General features: G+C 38.1%; 1 protein-coding gene across 3 annotated transcripts in view; it reads right to left on the bottom strand.

Annotated features, from left to right (window-relative positions):
* Positions 1–14,474, bottom strand: part of LOC122083685 (histone-lysine N-methyltransferase ATXR7) — a 36,179-nt gene that overhangs the window by 15,483 nt on the left and 6,222 nt on the right. For 2 of the 3 annotated variants that reach the window (XM_042651557.1, XM_042651558.1), the window contains exons 5-14: positions 6,439–6,729; positions 5,963–6,337; positions 5,579–5,878; positions 4,870–5,403; positions 4,302–4,665; positions 2,933–3,351; positions 2,736–2,858; positions 2,506–2,586; positions 1,402–1,455; positions 1,070–1,221 (exon numbers count right to left, since the gene is read on the bottom strand). In XM_042651557.1, coding sequence (XP_042507491.1) covers positions 1,070–1,221; positions 1,402–1,455; positions 2,506–2,586; positions 2,736–2,858; positions 2,933–3,351; positions 4,302–4,665; positions 4,870–5,403; positions 5,579–5,878; positions 5,963–6,337; positions 6,439–6,729 — 2,693 coding nt within the window. The remainder of the gene's footprint in view (positions 1–1,069; positions 1,222–1,401; positions 1,456–2,505; positions 2,587–2,735; positions 2,859–2,932; positions 3,352–4,301; positions 4,666–4,869; positions 5,404–5,578; positions 5,879–5,962; positions 6,338–6,438; positions 6,730–14,474) is intronic. The other variant, XM_042651559.1, reaches the window with a different exon arrangement.

The following is a 14,474-nucleotide window of genomic DNA, read 5'->3' as shown; positions in this document are numbered from 1 at the left end:
ATTCCTCTTTCTTATTCTTAAGCAAGCCCCCGAGAGGGCTTAGTTGATCCATGATTTATGTTTCATCTTTCGTTTGTTTCGAGAAAGACATCGATCAATTCCGATTTTCTTTTTCTATTGATTCTTTTCACACTAATCTCAAGATTATTGATAGGTGTTTGCTCACATACTTTATTGGTGGATTCATGAATACAGTACATGGCATCTTCCCTCCGACGGTGTCATATTCTTCTCAATCGATCATGGCTTTTTGATAAGAGGTACAACATTGTGGGTATGTGAATAAAGCACACCAACAAAGAAAAGAAGTTTCTTATTGCTAAAGATCTCTCTGACATTAAGCTCAAGAAGGTAGCGGGATCATTCCTCCTCCAAAGTGTTGACTCAGATGGCCTCCTTAGTCCTTAACTAAACTCGAAGGAATTGAATCATTTTCAGAGGAGAATTGATGCAATAGCAATTGAATGGTTGGACCCACATGACCGGGTTCGGAAACCCAAGCCCCAACAGAACCGACACAACTTGGCCTAATAAGGGCTGGTAGTAATTTGATTAATTATTTAGGTTGAATTTGTAGTTTTCTATTTCTTTTCATCTCTCATAATTTGTTTTGAGTTGGATACACAGGAGTAAGTTAATCTGGGGAGTCTTTGTTTCTACTCTTAATATACTTGCAACCAAACTCAGTTTTTAGATTTGGAAAAGGGAAAATTGAGATTGGGTTTTTGCTCAATGTGAGTGTGGCATGACTCTCTTTCTCCTTGCAGCTCTGAGTTCCATCTCAGGAGTCTTTCTTCTTGCAGCTATGAGTTCCATCTCAGGTGTTTTAACTTCTCACATTGGGCCTCCACCACCGACTCTTCAACTGCATCACTCTTCCTAATACATGATAGTAAACGGGCTAGAAAGTTCAAACCCCCCCCCACCCAAAAAAAAAAAGTAATCAAATGGAAAGCACGCATAAGATGACAATTAACATACACATGCTGTAACCTGAACCCAAAGATTGACCAAATTCACTAAATCGAATACATTTATAAACACGGAATAGAATCTTAATTCATTGTACCTCTTAGAACCACAGTTGCAAGGAATTTTTTTCTCCTCCAGTGGGAACTTGTAGTTATATGTGATTTCTTCACCAGAAGATATCTGCCTCTTCGCATAAATAAAGATCTTCTTCTGACCATCAACACTGATAACCTTGGTGTAGCAGTTAGGCTGTAAATATAGTGTATAAAATTAAAACAAGACTCTTGCAAGGCATCCCCCTAGTGCCAAAATGTGACATGTTTCTAATTTATATAAATTAACCAACAATATTATAATCATTTTCCTTCCTCAAAAGTCGATGAAATAATTCAACTTTGATACATAAAACAATCAAATCCAAGCACATACCTCACATGAGTGGTTTATAAATCTTGCAATTCCACCCCGCTTTGTAGCATCGACCTACAAATGTTCAAAAGAATCAAGGCCTAAGCTGAAACCAGGCTGTAAAATATAAAATAAGTAATTCACATATCAAAGAATATTCAATATAAAACATGCAACAGAAGTGTATGCCACATGCATAAAGGAAAATGAATATATGGCATCTCCTTAAAGTAAATATATAGCCAAGAGTTTGCGATAAGCATGTACACTTTGTACAGAGTGAATTCAAACACCCAACATCTGTTTGATGCACATATACAGGAGAAAATATAAGCCAGAAATAAACTTTTGCAAGGTTACTACTGTCTGCTCTATTAGCTAGATATTATGTAGAACACAGGGAACAAATTCAATGCGGAGACCATGTAAGATGGTCTATAACAAGCATATTACTGTAAAAGTGGCAACTCAATTGTGCTCCTGACAAAGCTAACTACACAATTCAAAATTTACATAACATTTTATAATGTAGACTAGAAGGTCACTACAAATGGTTAAAAGATGATAACGCAAGACTAAGAATTAATAAAAGCCAACATAAGGTGCATAAAATCATAGTTCGCAGACTAAGAAGCAAGAAGCAAGAAGCAAGAAGCAAGAAGCAAGAAGCAAAAAAGCAAAAAGCAAAATGCAAAAAGCAAAAAATGGGAAGAGATCAGAAAGAACCGGAAAATCCTAGCTATTCAATAACCAATGAGGGAAAAGAAACCAATAGAAACAAATAACACAGAGAAGGAACTAATTGAAGAGATTCCCAAGTCCTCAAACATTCATCGCTTCTTATTCATTGTGGGATGTGGTTGATTTGTCAACAAAAGAATCACCATGTTTTTTCGTTCCTTATTTTGAAAACTGAAATCGAGTATATGGCATATTTTTTGGAATTCCTAATGATGATATTTCCAGATATATATAGTAAAACTACCATTTGCATTATTTTACTTTTTCCTGAACAGCTCCAAATTGTTTGACACTCTCACACGTTGTTTCCCAAATCCTCCATTTTTCATCTCTAATGAAAATTACAAAAGTCAATGGGCGGAAAGAAGAGACTTCCTTACTTACCACATAGCCGTCATCCAATCTAAACAGGTAACTGCTGCCTATTCCCATCTTTTCATATTGACGTTCGCGTATATCTGATATCTGTAAATTCCAGAAAGCAACACCCATGTAATGGAGCATTTACTACTGCCATACATGGCTCTTCACTACCACTTACCACTAAGTAAATCAAAAGGATACTTAATAACACAACCTACATTAGTAGTGAAGGTAAATCGGTTAAAACGTACCCGTGGACGAATCAATTCACCTACATATTCAATTACAAAGTCCTCCGCTTCAATCGGCTCGAGAGCAACAAGACCCCAATCATGTATCTTGCTCCGTTGGAAACGTAGACGCTTTTTTCTTGCCTGCAAATCACAAGAAATAACTCAATCTAAAATATTAGGTAAAACAATTCCTGACTAAAAAATCATTGTTTTACCTTTGACTGAGTTGCTTTCAAAAGATCAGCACCATCTGCAGCAGCTAGAAGATTACGGAGCTTAACCCTATTAGTTCTTGCAGAAAGGCCTTTTGCATTTGAACACTGAGATACACTAACTTCTGACCCTAAATACTGAGTGTGAGCAAATTGAGTTCCTCTAACACGAGCTCTGTCAGCAGGACTTGCATTCAGTGACCATTTGTGCCATTCCCAACCATCAATTGAAGACCGAGCGCAGCCATCAGATTTAGGGCATGGATTTGATTTTCTGAACATTGTAGACTTGACCTTCCTTACTGCTTGTCTATTTGGTGCTTTCTTAGCCATAACCGATAAAGGTGGTTTGAAAGCCTTAGAAGGTTCCGGTGGAACGCCATACACTAAAAGGTCTCTTTTCAGATATGATTCCTTAATTTCTGTGCACATGGAATTACAAAAAAAAAAAAAAAATCCCCTTTCAGTGAAATAAAAAACAAGCTACCTTCCAAGTATAGGAAGGAGGAGAAGAATGCAATGGGGAGGGGGGGATAAATAAAGTAAGGGGAAAGGTTCTCTAAAAGGCAGCATGATTCCTGCGCCAGTGAGAGGGCCAATGGGAGCCTGCCCAGAGCATCAACAGCAGCGAGATTACCACCTTTCATGAAGGGTGGGGCGGTCATTTCACTCCCCCTTGTGTCTGAGCATGGAAGCCATGCTGCCTTTCATGTTTTAGTTTCCTATAAAGTAAACACAGTTTTGGTGTCTTTTTGGAGCTGAGCCAACCAACACACTCTTTCTGAAATGTAAGACCACATCCCATGAAATCTACAACCTTATCAATGTGACCAGACTCCACACTTGAAGTTGTGCCCCCTTCCCACTGAAATTCCTTATGATTAGAAATGACCACTTCATGCTCTGCGTTACATCATATTCTGACTGAATAAATTCTCAACAAGATATTTTATTAATCTCATTCCATCCCATAAAGACTGTCCCATCTGGAAGATGGGAGAGAGCCACATTTGACGGAGGCTATTATGAATGCATCAACTAGTCTAAATTCATTTTTCCAGTATGACCGCACATTTAATTACTACATACATGAATAGTAAGTAAAAGAAGTGCAAAAAAAAGTATCATATAATGCTATAGAATAAAAAAGCATAGGGAAATTTTCCTTCTTTTTTTTTTTTTTTTTTTTTTTTTTTTGTTGGGGGGTGGGGGGAATCTGCCTTGTTTACTCAGTGTGAGGAAACATTATGGGATAGGACAGTAAAAAACACAAAAGAGCAGAGTCCCTTGCGATGATGCTGTACATTTCTAGAATGGACACTTCTAAATCACCCCCAAAAAGAAAAAAGAAAAGAGGCAAACCAAAACATACTCTGATCAATGCGAGTTTTCTTCCTCAACATACGAGCTGAACTTGCTGGTGAGCAGTCCTCAGGCAATCTAATCCCATTTACAGGAGATTCAGCTTTACGTTTACTTGCTTTATTCTGAAAATTCACATTTACTCTTTCCACTGTCACTGTATCTGATGGAATTTCGGGAATCTTGTCATTCCCAAGATCGTCCCTGCCTGGATGTGGCAATCTATTGTCCCCAGAAGCTATTACCTCCGATAAAGGGCCTAGCTTGTTCCGTCCATTTTTTTTCTTACGAAAATATGTATATTTACGAAGCACCAAAGATTCATCTGATGAGCCTGCTTGGTGCCGCTGCCTCGATCGGTCCTCAAGTGTTTCCTGTACAGCAGGAGAATCCGCAGCCTTACATTAACCAGACACAATCGTTCCATCATGAATACAAGCATAAGCATAACAATTAGAACCCAAAATATTATTATATTTAAATAAATTTAAAAAAAAAAGAGGTCTATACATGTAAAAGTTGTAGTAGTTCACATGCAAAAGAGAATTCCAGAACAAAGCAAGAGTGGAGATAAGTACCTCAGAGGCATTAGATTCATATTTTCTTCTCAATGCACACCACGAAAGGAAACATTGGCGAAGAACATCTTCAAAAACCGAAGAACTCCACTCTTTAAGCACATCAATGTGCAACCTTTGTCGGCATATTGCCGTAGTAACATATTTGCCAACCTGAGGAATGCATTCATTCGATAATGATGGTCGAAATCTGATATTCTCTGAAGGAACAACAGGTCCGGTAACATCTTCAACACCAGGGGGTGGGGGTACATTCAACTCTTTGTCATCAACTGTATCAGCTACTGGCAAGCACATCCTTTCAAATGCATTTCTAAAACGATATGAAGGAGAACTTTCAGATGGAGAAGTGGAAGAATGAAGAAGATATCTTGCAGCTAGCCCTGCAGTTTGGGAAACATCCGAGGAAACATTTTCTGCATAAATACCAGTGATTTTCTTCCTCCAAACAGCAGGTATATCGAGAGAACCAAAGCCACAAGACTCAGAATACTGACAGGTTCTGTAAGAATGCTTATCATGACAAACATCAGCCTGCAGTCAAAAGACCTGTTTTGTCAGTGACAGACTCAAAAAACAAAAAGATAAATACAGCTTAACCACAAGTACAATTAAATCATCAGATGAAGTTAACTTGCTGGCACAGGTGGTCCCATCATATACGAAAGAACACAAGGGTATATTGCATACTTCAAATTACAAGGATTACCTCATTATGTTTGTTTTCTGCCACAGAATCGGATAATTTTATCACTTCCACCTCTATCAATGTTTTGAAATACTCAACCAATGCCGCCTTCATTGACAAATGCAGCGCATCTTCTACTTTGTCTTGGATATACCCCATATCATCATGATTTTGGCTCAAGCAAGGAAGACAGTCCAGCTTCTGAGGCACTTCCTCCATGTAAGAGGAAAATGAAGAGTTGTCATGAATATCAGTGTTTATCCCCACAAGTCGAAAACCAGGACAATCAGCCTCACAAGTAAAAGACTCCTTTGGTTGCACCTGTACAACCTTTGACACATGAGATGACTTCAACTACAACAGGAATTACAACATTAGCAGATTTATGATAAGAGAAGTGCATACAGGCGCAGCAGTAGGCTTCCCATGTATGCCCATGGAATCCTTAAGCAACAAGTCCTGTTCAAGACCTGCTACAGCAGATGGTAATAGAGGATACCCCGACCAACGTCTTCTTTTCCGCCACGCACAAGAATAGTCTGCTACAGGGTCATAGAACACAGCATTCCACATAACTTGAATACAAGAATCAAAAAGCATTCTATGGCTTAGTGATAATGCCCCCAAGAAAGTTTGAATACTGCCAACATCAGTTGTACTTGTTGGAGATTCTATAGATGCTTTACAAACAGGAACAATCATGTCTGACACAGAACAAGCCCCAGAAAATTCATTTCTAGAAGGGTTGCACTTCTTCCTTTCCTTGGTAAACCCAGACTGCTAAAGCAAGTAACATGAAGTCAGCTCATGATGTACATTAGTAACATAAAAAAAATTCTACAGGCTGCTTATGACATTGCCATGGAATAACTTCTACCCACCAGATTTGCAGGCTCCTGTTTGAGCTGTTTCTGAGCTTTCTTCACGGCCAAAAACTCGGGTATGATGCTACTAACTATCTCATCTACCACCACGCGCCAAGCTGCTTTCATGATCCCTCTATGTAGTTGGGCACAGACTTCTTCTGATATTTCAGATATGAAACCTATGAAAGAGCGGCTTTGACTTTGTTGAGTCTCATCCACACAAACATTCTTGGGACTCTCCAGTCGGCATGCATTTACCATAGATATTAGAGGAAAGGGACGAAACTTGTTATCCGCATGAAATATCTACAAAATTCACCCCCCCCCCAAAAAAAAGAGTAAGAGAATGCATAATTGAAACCATTGAATGACAAAATAGTTGACAAAACACAACCACATGCATCTCTAATTAAAGGCACAAATTGAATTTTGAAATACTGGTTAACCAAGGTATCGATCAGAAAATACAAGGCAGATATTTGTGCCATCCATGGATTCCATGGGTATGCCCTCAAGGACAACTACTCCGTAACAGTTACAAATAAATAAGTGTGAACAAATTTAAGCAAAAGCCCACCAGAATCCTTCCTCCCTTCTTTTTCTTTCTTTTTTTTTTCTCTTTTTTTTTTTTTTTTAATCATAAACAAAAAAACTCAGCCTTGTCCCAACTTAATGGGGTCGGCTACATGGAGTCATGGATCTATACAAAACAAAGTAGGGAAAACTGAGGTCCAAACATTTCAAAAAAAAAAAAGTGAAGAGATGAGAAATGAAAGTAAGAGGAAAGAGGCCCAGACCAACAAGTCACGAGAATCTCAGCTAAATGGGGTCGCTACAGGATCTTTGCCCTCCAAGGCTCTAGCCGAGGTCATACTTGGGATAAGAACAAGACTATGCATGTCATTCCTCACAACATCTCCTATGATAATTTTATGATGCAGATAAGTTAGTTAATGGCTTATTTTATTGGAAATAAGCCTTAGGTTGGATTATGTATGTGTTCGGCCTTTGATCCCATGGGTTTTCTTTGTAACGAGCCACTTTAATGTGCCTAAAATATAGGCAAAAAGTAGGGAAACGAGATTTAATTCATTAGTTCAATTAGAGTCATATTTTGTCTATTTTCTTTGTTATTTCAGTTTTCTAGTCAGTTTAGGTATCCCAATTAATTAATTAATGATTGGGTTAGGCCTTTCCATTTTAGTGTTTGAGTCAGTTTTGAGTCTTCTATATAAGTTTTTAAGAAGCTACAGAATTGTACAAGATTTTATGAATGAAATTGCAACTTTTTGCTCCCAAAATTATGAGAAAGAATTCTTCAACAGCTGAGATAGTTGTGGGTGAGAGGCCCAAGTTGAGATAGCAATCCCACCATCCCATTCACATCCACCCAATCTCAATCTTTCTTCTTTTATTTTTATATTCTTTCATCATCTTCTTCATCCAACAAATAAGTATTGTTCTTCAAGTTTTCCTTGAATTTCTTAAGTCTTCTAAAAGTTTGGATGTCATGCGTTTTTTCAGATTAAGCAATTCAGCCATCCAATCAAACTCAAATTGTGACAAGACATTCAAGAACCCTAATTTGGAGATCGATTAAAATTTGGGCCCCCTTTCCGATGGCTTGATCTTGAGATATTTACAAAATACTGATTCTGCCCTTCCCTTCTCAAGATCTGAAAAAAGTTTTTGTTTTGTGTTCAAACAGTCACTATTTTTCTTTCATTTGTTGATAAAAGTTAACCTTTTAAATTTATTAAAGATCCTACCTGGGATTGGATCACTTGTGATTCGATTTTACATTATTTTAGGCCTGCCCCTATCTCTTTTAGCTAATTCACTAGGAATCCGATCACTCCTCCTTATTGGGGTGTCATCAAGCCTCCGTTGAACATAGCCATACCAACTCAACTTTCTAGAAGCTTGGCATTAATCGAGGAACCTCCCAATTCTGTTCATTCCTTACTTCATCCTTCCTAATGATGCCGCACATCCATCTTAACCTCATCTCCGCCACACATAACTTTTATGTATGACACTTATCAACTATCCAACATTCTGCCACATACATCATAATTGGTCAAACAACCATCATATAGAACTTTCCTTTAAGCTTTAAAGGAATGTCAGCCACATAGTACTCTAGTCGCAATCCTCCACTTCATCTGTGATCCATCCTACTTTAATGTTTTGCAAAAATATTATCATCTATGTCACCTTCTTTATTTATGGTTGAACCCTACACCCCTTTCTTCACAAGAGCATGTCATATTAGACTTTTAGGGACTGTCATTGGCTTTTTCCAGGTCAATAAAGACAATATGGAGATCCTTCTTGCTAGCTCTATATCTTTCCATGAGCCTCTTCAATAAGTAAACAGATTTTGTTGTGGATCCACCTGACATAAAGCCAAATTGGTTCACCAAGATATGAATCTCTCATCTCAAGCGAGCTTCAATAGCCTACTCCCTTAGTTTAATGGTCTGGCTCATTAATTTTATTTTTTTTTATAATTATTGCATTTCTGAATATCCCTTTTATTTTTGTAGACTATAAATACATTGCTTCTCCTCCAATCTTTTTTTAATGGTAAAAGCTTCTCCTAATCTCCTCCAATCATCTAACATCTTTCTTGAGTTAATAATCTTGTTAAAGAAATTGGTTAACCAATATACCCACATACAAATAAGGTTTTCCACACTTCTATTGGGATCTCATTTGGCTAGTGTCTTACCTAATTTTATACTTTTTAAGGCCTCTTTAACTTTCTCCACACTAAGCTTTCATATATAGTTATGAAATGCGGTGTCTTGTTGAATAACGCAATCCTTTGGGTCATTCCTACTGAAAATTGTCTACATTTAGTAGGTCACTAATATACTCATCCTATCTCTTCACGATAACCTTATTCTTTGACAAAACTTTTCCATCATCACCTTGATACACCTCACATGGTCAAAATTTCTACTCTTCCTTTCTCTCATTTTAGCTATATCTTATATATAGCTTTTTCCCCTTCTTTTTTGTTAAACCTCATAATTCTTCACCCTAGCAATCCCCACAATCTTTCCAGGTTCATTTCTGGCATCATAATACATCTTTTTATCTTTTATTTCTTCAGTCATTTGCCATGTCTTAGAACACTCTTTCTTGGCCTTAATGGCTACTTGAACCTCATCATCCCACCACCAAGTCTCCTTAAGGTATTGACAACTACCCTTCGCTTCCCCTAGAACTTCTGTGGCAATCCTCTTGATACAAAACATTTTGTTCCACGTCATATAGGTGACTCTCTCAAAGTCCCACTTTCGTTGTTTGACCACATTATCAGTAAAGGTGGTCCACCTTATCTTAAGGTACTTGGGTTCCCTCCTACGCTATTGTGCATTGTGGCACATATCCAGTACCACCAGTCTATCTTGGGTGGTTAGACTCTCCCACGACATGGTTCTAAATCTCGGGTTTCAACACTACCAAAATTTAGGTCAAAATTTCCGAAACTTGGTTGAAACCAGGTAAATTTTTTCTAGGCTATTGCTAGAAATTTGTGTTGAAATTTCCAAAACTTGGCACAACTAGGGTCGAATTTTCCAAAAGTTAGTCATCTCAGGGCTGGTCGAAACTCGAAACTTACGAAACTTTGGTCAAAATTTTTGAGATTTAGAACTATGTTCATAAGGATAACCTTACAGTCCTTACACAACAATTTGTCCTCCATTCTTGTTAAGAATAAATATATTTGGGTGGTACGATTCCCAATTTTGTAGGTAACTAAGTGCCCCTTTCTTTTTTGCAAAGAAAGTGTTCACAATGAAAAGATCATATGCTATCGCAAAGTCCAAGATTAAGGTCCCCTCCTTATTCCTTCCCCCAACCCCGTGGACTCCATGGACACCTTTGTATTCTCTACGATCACTCCCAGCATGTCCGTTCACCTTTAATAAAAACTGATTCATCATGTCCAAAACTCTAAACTAAATCATCCATGTGTTCCAAAATTGGCGATTGCTACTTTCATCCAATCCTACTTGGAGTGCATAAGCGCAAACAATATTGACAACCTCTTTCTCCAACACCAGTTTGACGGGCATAATCCTATCACCCAATCTTTTGACCTCCACTACATTATTCTTTAAATCTTTGTCTACTATATTGCCCACTCCACTTCTATTATTTTTTATTTCCCGAATAACAAAGTTTAAAGTCATCCAATGCCTTTGTTTTGTTACACTTCCATCCAGCCTCTTGGATACATGCAATATTTATCCTCCATCTCCTCATAACATCTATCAACTCCAGGCTCTTACTCAATAAAGAACCAATGTTTCAAGAAGTAATTTAATTTTATGCTTCTAGGCTGACAATTTTTCTCACTTGCCCTTCTCTACTAATCACCGCATCCGGGTATCAACATTGCAAGTCGCTTATGGGGGTCGCCCTAGCAATAGGAAGGAAAGACATGAAATCAAGAGAAAAGAGATCAGAAAACAAAATGATCCATGCATAGGTGATTGGCTGAATATAATAAAGTGTCGACTGCCTATCTAACACACCAATATAAGAAAATTGGAGATTTATATTAAATAAGCATGTAAAAAAGTGATACAAAGGACACCTAATTCATTAGAAGACAAATTCCAACATAAGGAATAAGGTACAAAAATCAGCGTAAACATGTACGTTAAAAAGGTACCACCCAATTCACTCACACGCATAAATAACACATACACTAGAGATGCTTTAACCAAATATAATAAGTCCGTTAGAATCAAACAAAATGGCAAGCATATCAGAGTGACGATAGTATTGTATAAAGGAATAGGAGTCTCATGACTCCAAGCACAAAACGAAAATACTAGATAACTACAAAAGGAGAAACAACATACACAACACGCAAGATGTAATATGGAGTCAAGCAAGCAATTTGTGCCATGTACATGATACAGCTAGATATGACCAGCAAAGTGAAAAAATAAGATTACCATAGGATTAAAGAGAAGTCTTACCTAGGGGGGGAGAGTGCTTCGGGGAAGCAGTTTTTTTATTTTTTATTTGTTACCTCTAGTTGGGGGCAAGGAGGGTTCAAGGGTGATAGGAAGGGGGAAAAGAGGAATGGAGGCTGGGAGGGAAGTCAAGTATGGGGTGTGTGTCATAGTTGTTAAGGCACCAAGGCGATGGAGGGGTGCCTAAATGCTTAGGCAACAAGGAGCCCGCCTAACCGATGCCTAGGGCCCCAAGTGTTAATTTTTTTTACTTCCCCTCTTTTCTAACATTATTAGCATATGCTACATATACCTTATATCATCAAAAATCAACATTTAGAGAAATATTCGTGTTCGCTAATAAGTTAGATTGGTCAAATGGTTTTATTTTTACATAAAAAAATTTTGTTATTAGCCTATTAGGTATAAAACAAAAACATTTTTCAAAAAATCTAAGATTACTGAAATCTGTGTTATACTGATATAGTTATGTTCCAGTTAAACTTATTTTTAAGTGCGTGACTACTGTTAAAATCTCTTGAATGAAAATAATTTTATGGACATCAAAACAAGTTTATTTTACCAGACTTGTAATTTTTAGCAATGTTTTACCATGATAATATTTATGAAATTTTAAGAATTGAGAAAAACCCCATCATTTGGAAGTTGAAAATGGCTCCTACAACCAAAAATCCAGACTAGGAGGTTGACTTTTTATCCTTTTGGAATTTGATTTTTTTAACTATTTTTATTGGATTCAAATAGAGGGTATTTGTTTATTTATTAATATTATATTAAGTAAAAGATAACTTAAACGATATTTGGCATAAGAGTTGCATTTTGCAATAAGGCGTTAGTGCAATAAGGTGAAAGTCGCCCAAACCCGAACTAGGCCGCCTGGACGCCTAGTCATTGCCTTGACAACTATGGTGTGTGCACAGAGGGTTCGGAATAGAGAAAAGATGTGTGCGAGGTAGAGAGAGAGAGAGAGGGTTGGTATCGGAATAGAGATAATTGCTCTCTTACAATGTTTTTCTATCGATCGGTGCCCCTGGTTGGGAGTGTTGAGGTCGGAACAACTGCTCTCTTATAATGTTTTTCTATCGATCGGTGCCCCTGGTTGGGAGTGTTGAGAAGGTCGGAGCAGGTAGAAAGGAGTGATTTGGGGGAGACTGAAGATAGATTGGTGGTTGGGTGAGATCAGTGAGGGAGTCGGGGGATGGGAGAGGGATGATAAGATCTGGGATGGGGTAATCGGAGGATTGGAGAGAGATAATAGTGGAAGAGGATGATGAATCAGGGATTGGGGTAACTTACCTGGTCTACATTTTAATGTAGACTGGGATATGGAGTCTAACCAAGTCTCAACTGTAGGATCTTTCTATCAAAAGAACCACTAGAATAGAACAACCATACAAATAGATCAGAAATAATGAAGAAATCAGTTCTGGAAATTAGGCTGTCGATTCAAGAAGTGAAGGATTCTGTGACCAAAATATAATCAGATGTGAAGAGACATAACAGGTACTGATATGGAGTAAGAACAGGTCATAAATCATGAATAAACACCATAGGAAACCAAGGAAATTAGAGTCAGTCTATTGATTTCAAATATGGGTAGAATAGGTCACTAGAAGACAAAATTTGGGAGATTTCTAATATCTCTTGAACACTTTGAAAGAAAAGGTTCCCCTTTGGGTCGAGTTCCCCCTTAGGTAGGGCCTAACTTCGATCCAAAAATCAGCCAAAACTGATGGTTGGTTAGGTCTGGGCAGGTTCTGAAAATTGCTAACAGAATATGCAATTTTCTGGGCAGAACTGAGAAGGAAACTCAATTTAATACCTGTAAGAACGTGAGCAGATCAGTAACACTTTGTGTAGTTGAGAGAAGAAGAAGATGAGTTAAGGAAGAGGACCTCTTGTGCTTCACCCCGCTGAGAGTCAATTGGATCACACACCAATTCCATCAGCCTTGATCAAACATAAGACAAATCTCCATGTAGAAGACAATAGCAACAACCATTAATTTTTTTATCAAAATCATCTAGGCCTTTAGGAGCCTCCTCTTCTTTATTTATAATGTTAATGAAGGAGAGAATTACAAAATAGAAGGTTCCTCAAAAAGGAAACCAAATATTCTCCTAATACAATAGCTACTAAAAACTGAAATTAGAAACTAACTGAAATTAGAAACTAGTCGAAAAAGGAAACTAACTACTGAGGACTTGACTCAATTAATAACTTGACTCATAAGGAAACAAATATAACTCAAATCAAGCCCAACTAGAAAGGAAACTAATGAAAATGGAAACTAACTAGTAATCCCGTACTCAATCTTAGAGCCCCCTTTTTAGACCCATAAAAGTGGTCTATTACACTCAAAACACATGGGATCAAAAGCCTAACATGTATGGAACCCAACCCTAGGCTTATTCCTAATAAAAACAAGCCTATTTTGGTAATTAATCTGCATCAACTCTCCCGGTCTTAAAAGAACTCGACTCCGTCGAGTTAGGTCGTGCTCCCAAGATTCCCTTGTAAGTCGCTCGCTGATGAGGTGGCACATATCTCGAAACAGAAGGGAGCATAACTCCAAGAGGAGGGAGAGTAGGTTGACGTGTCACCGGAGCAGGAGTCAGTCGATGACGTGGCATGTCTGATAATGCATGTGGCCTCATTAAGTACATACGACCTCCTTGCTTCACCTTTATAGTGTTCCGTGCGCCATCATAGAGAATGCCTGCATGTCGCTGCCAAGGTCGCCCTAGAAGAATGTCGCAGTGCGCCAATGAGGTGACCAAGCAGGTGACATGGTACTGTAGTGGCCCAAACTGTAGATGTACTCGAACAACTGCAGTGGCCTCTTCACGAGCTGTGGGTCCAAAACCTCGCACGTGAATCTTCTTGAAAAGCTGCTTCTGTGGAAGGTTGTGTGCTCGAACAAATTCAGCAGATATAAAATTTGCTTCTGCCCCAGTATCAACAATTGCATGAACATCAATAGGGTCGGAGCCGTGCAGGAGAGTACCCTTCTGTCTGAAGAGAGGAGCTTTATCAACTAGTCTATTC

This window comes from Macadamia integrifolia, chromosome 7 (genome assembly GCF_013358625.1).
Source record: "Macadamia integrifolia cultivar HAES 741 chromosome 7, SCU_Mint_v3, whole genome shotgun sequence".
NCBI classification, from domain to species: domain Eukaryota; kingdom Viridiplantae; phylum Streptophyta; class Magnoliopsida; order Proteales; family Proteaceae; genus Macadamia; species Macadamia integrifolia.
The sequence above is the reverse complement of the archived record's forward strand: the minus strand, read 5'-3'. Positions and strand labels throughout refer to the sequence as shown.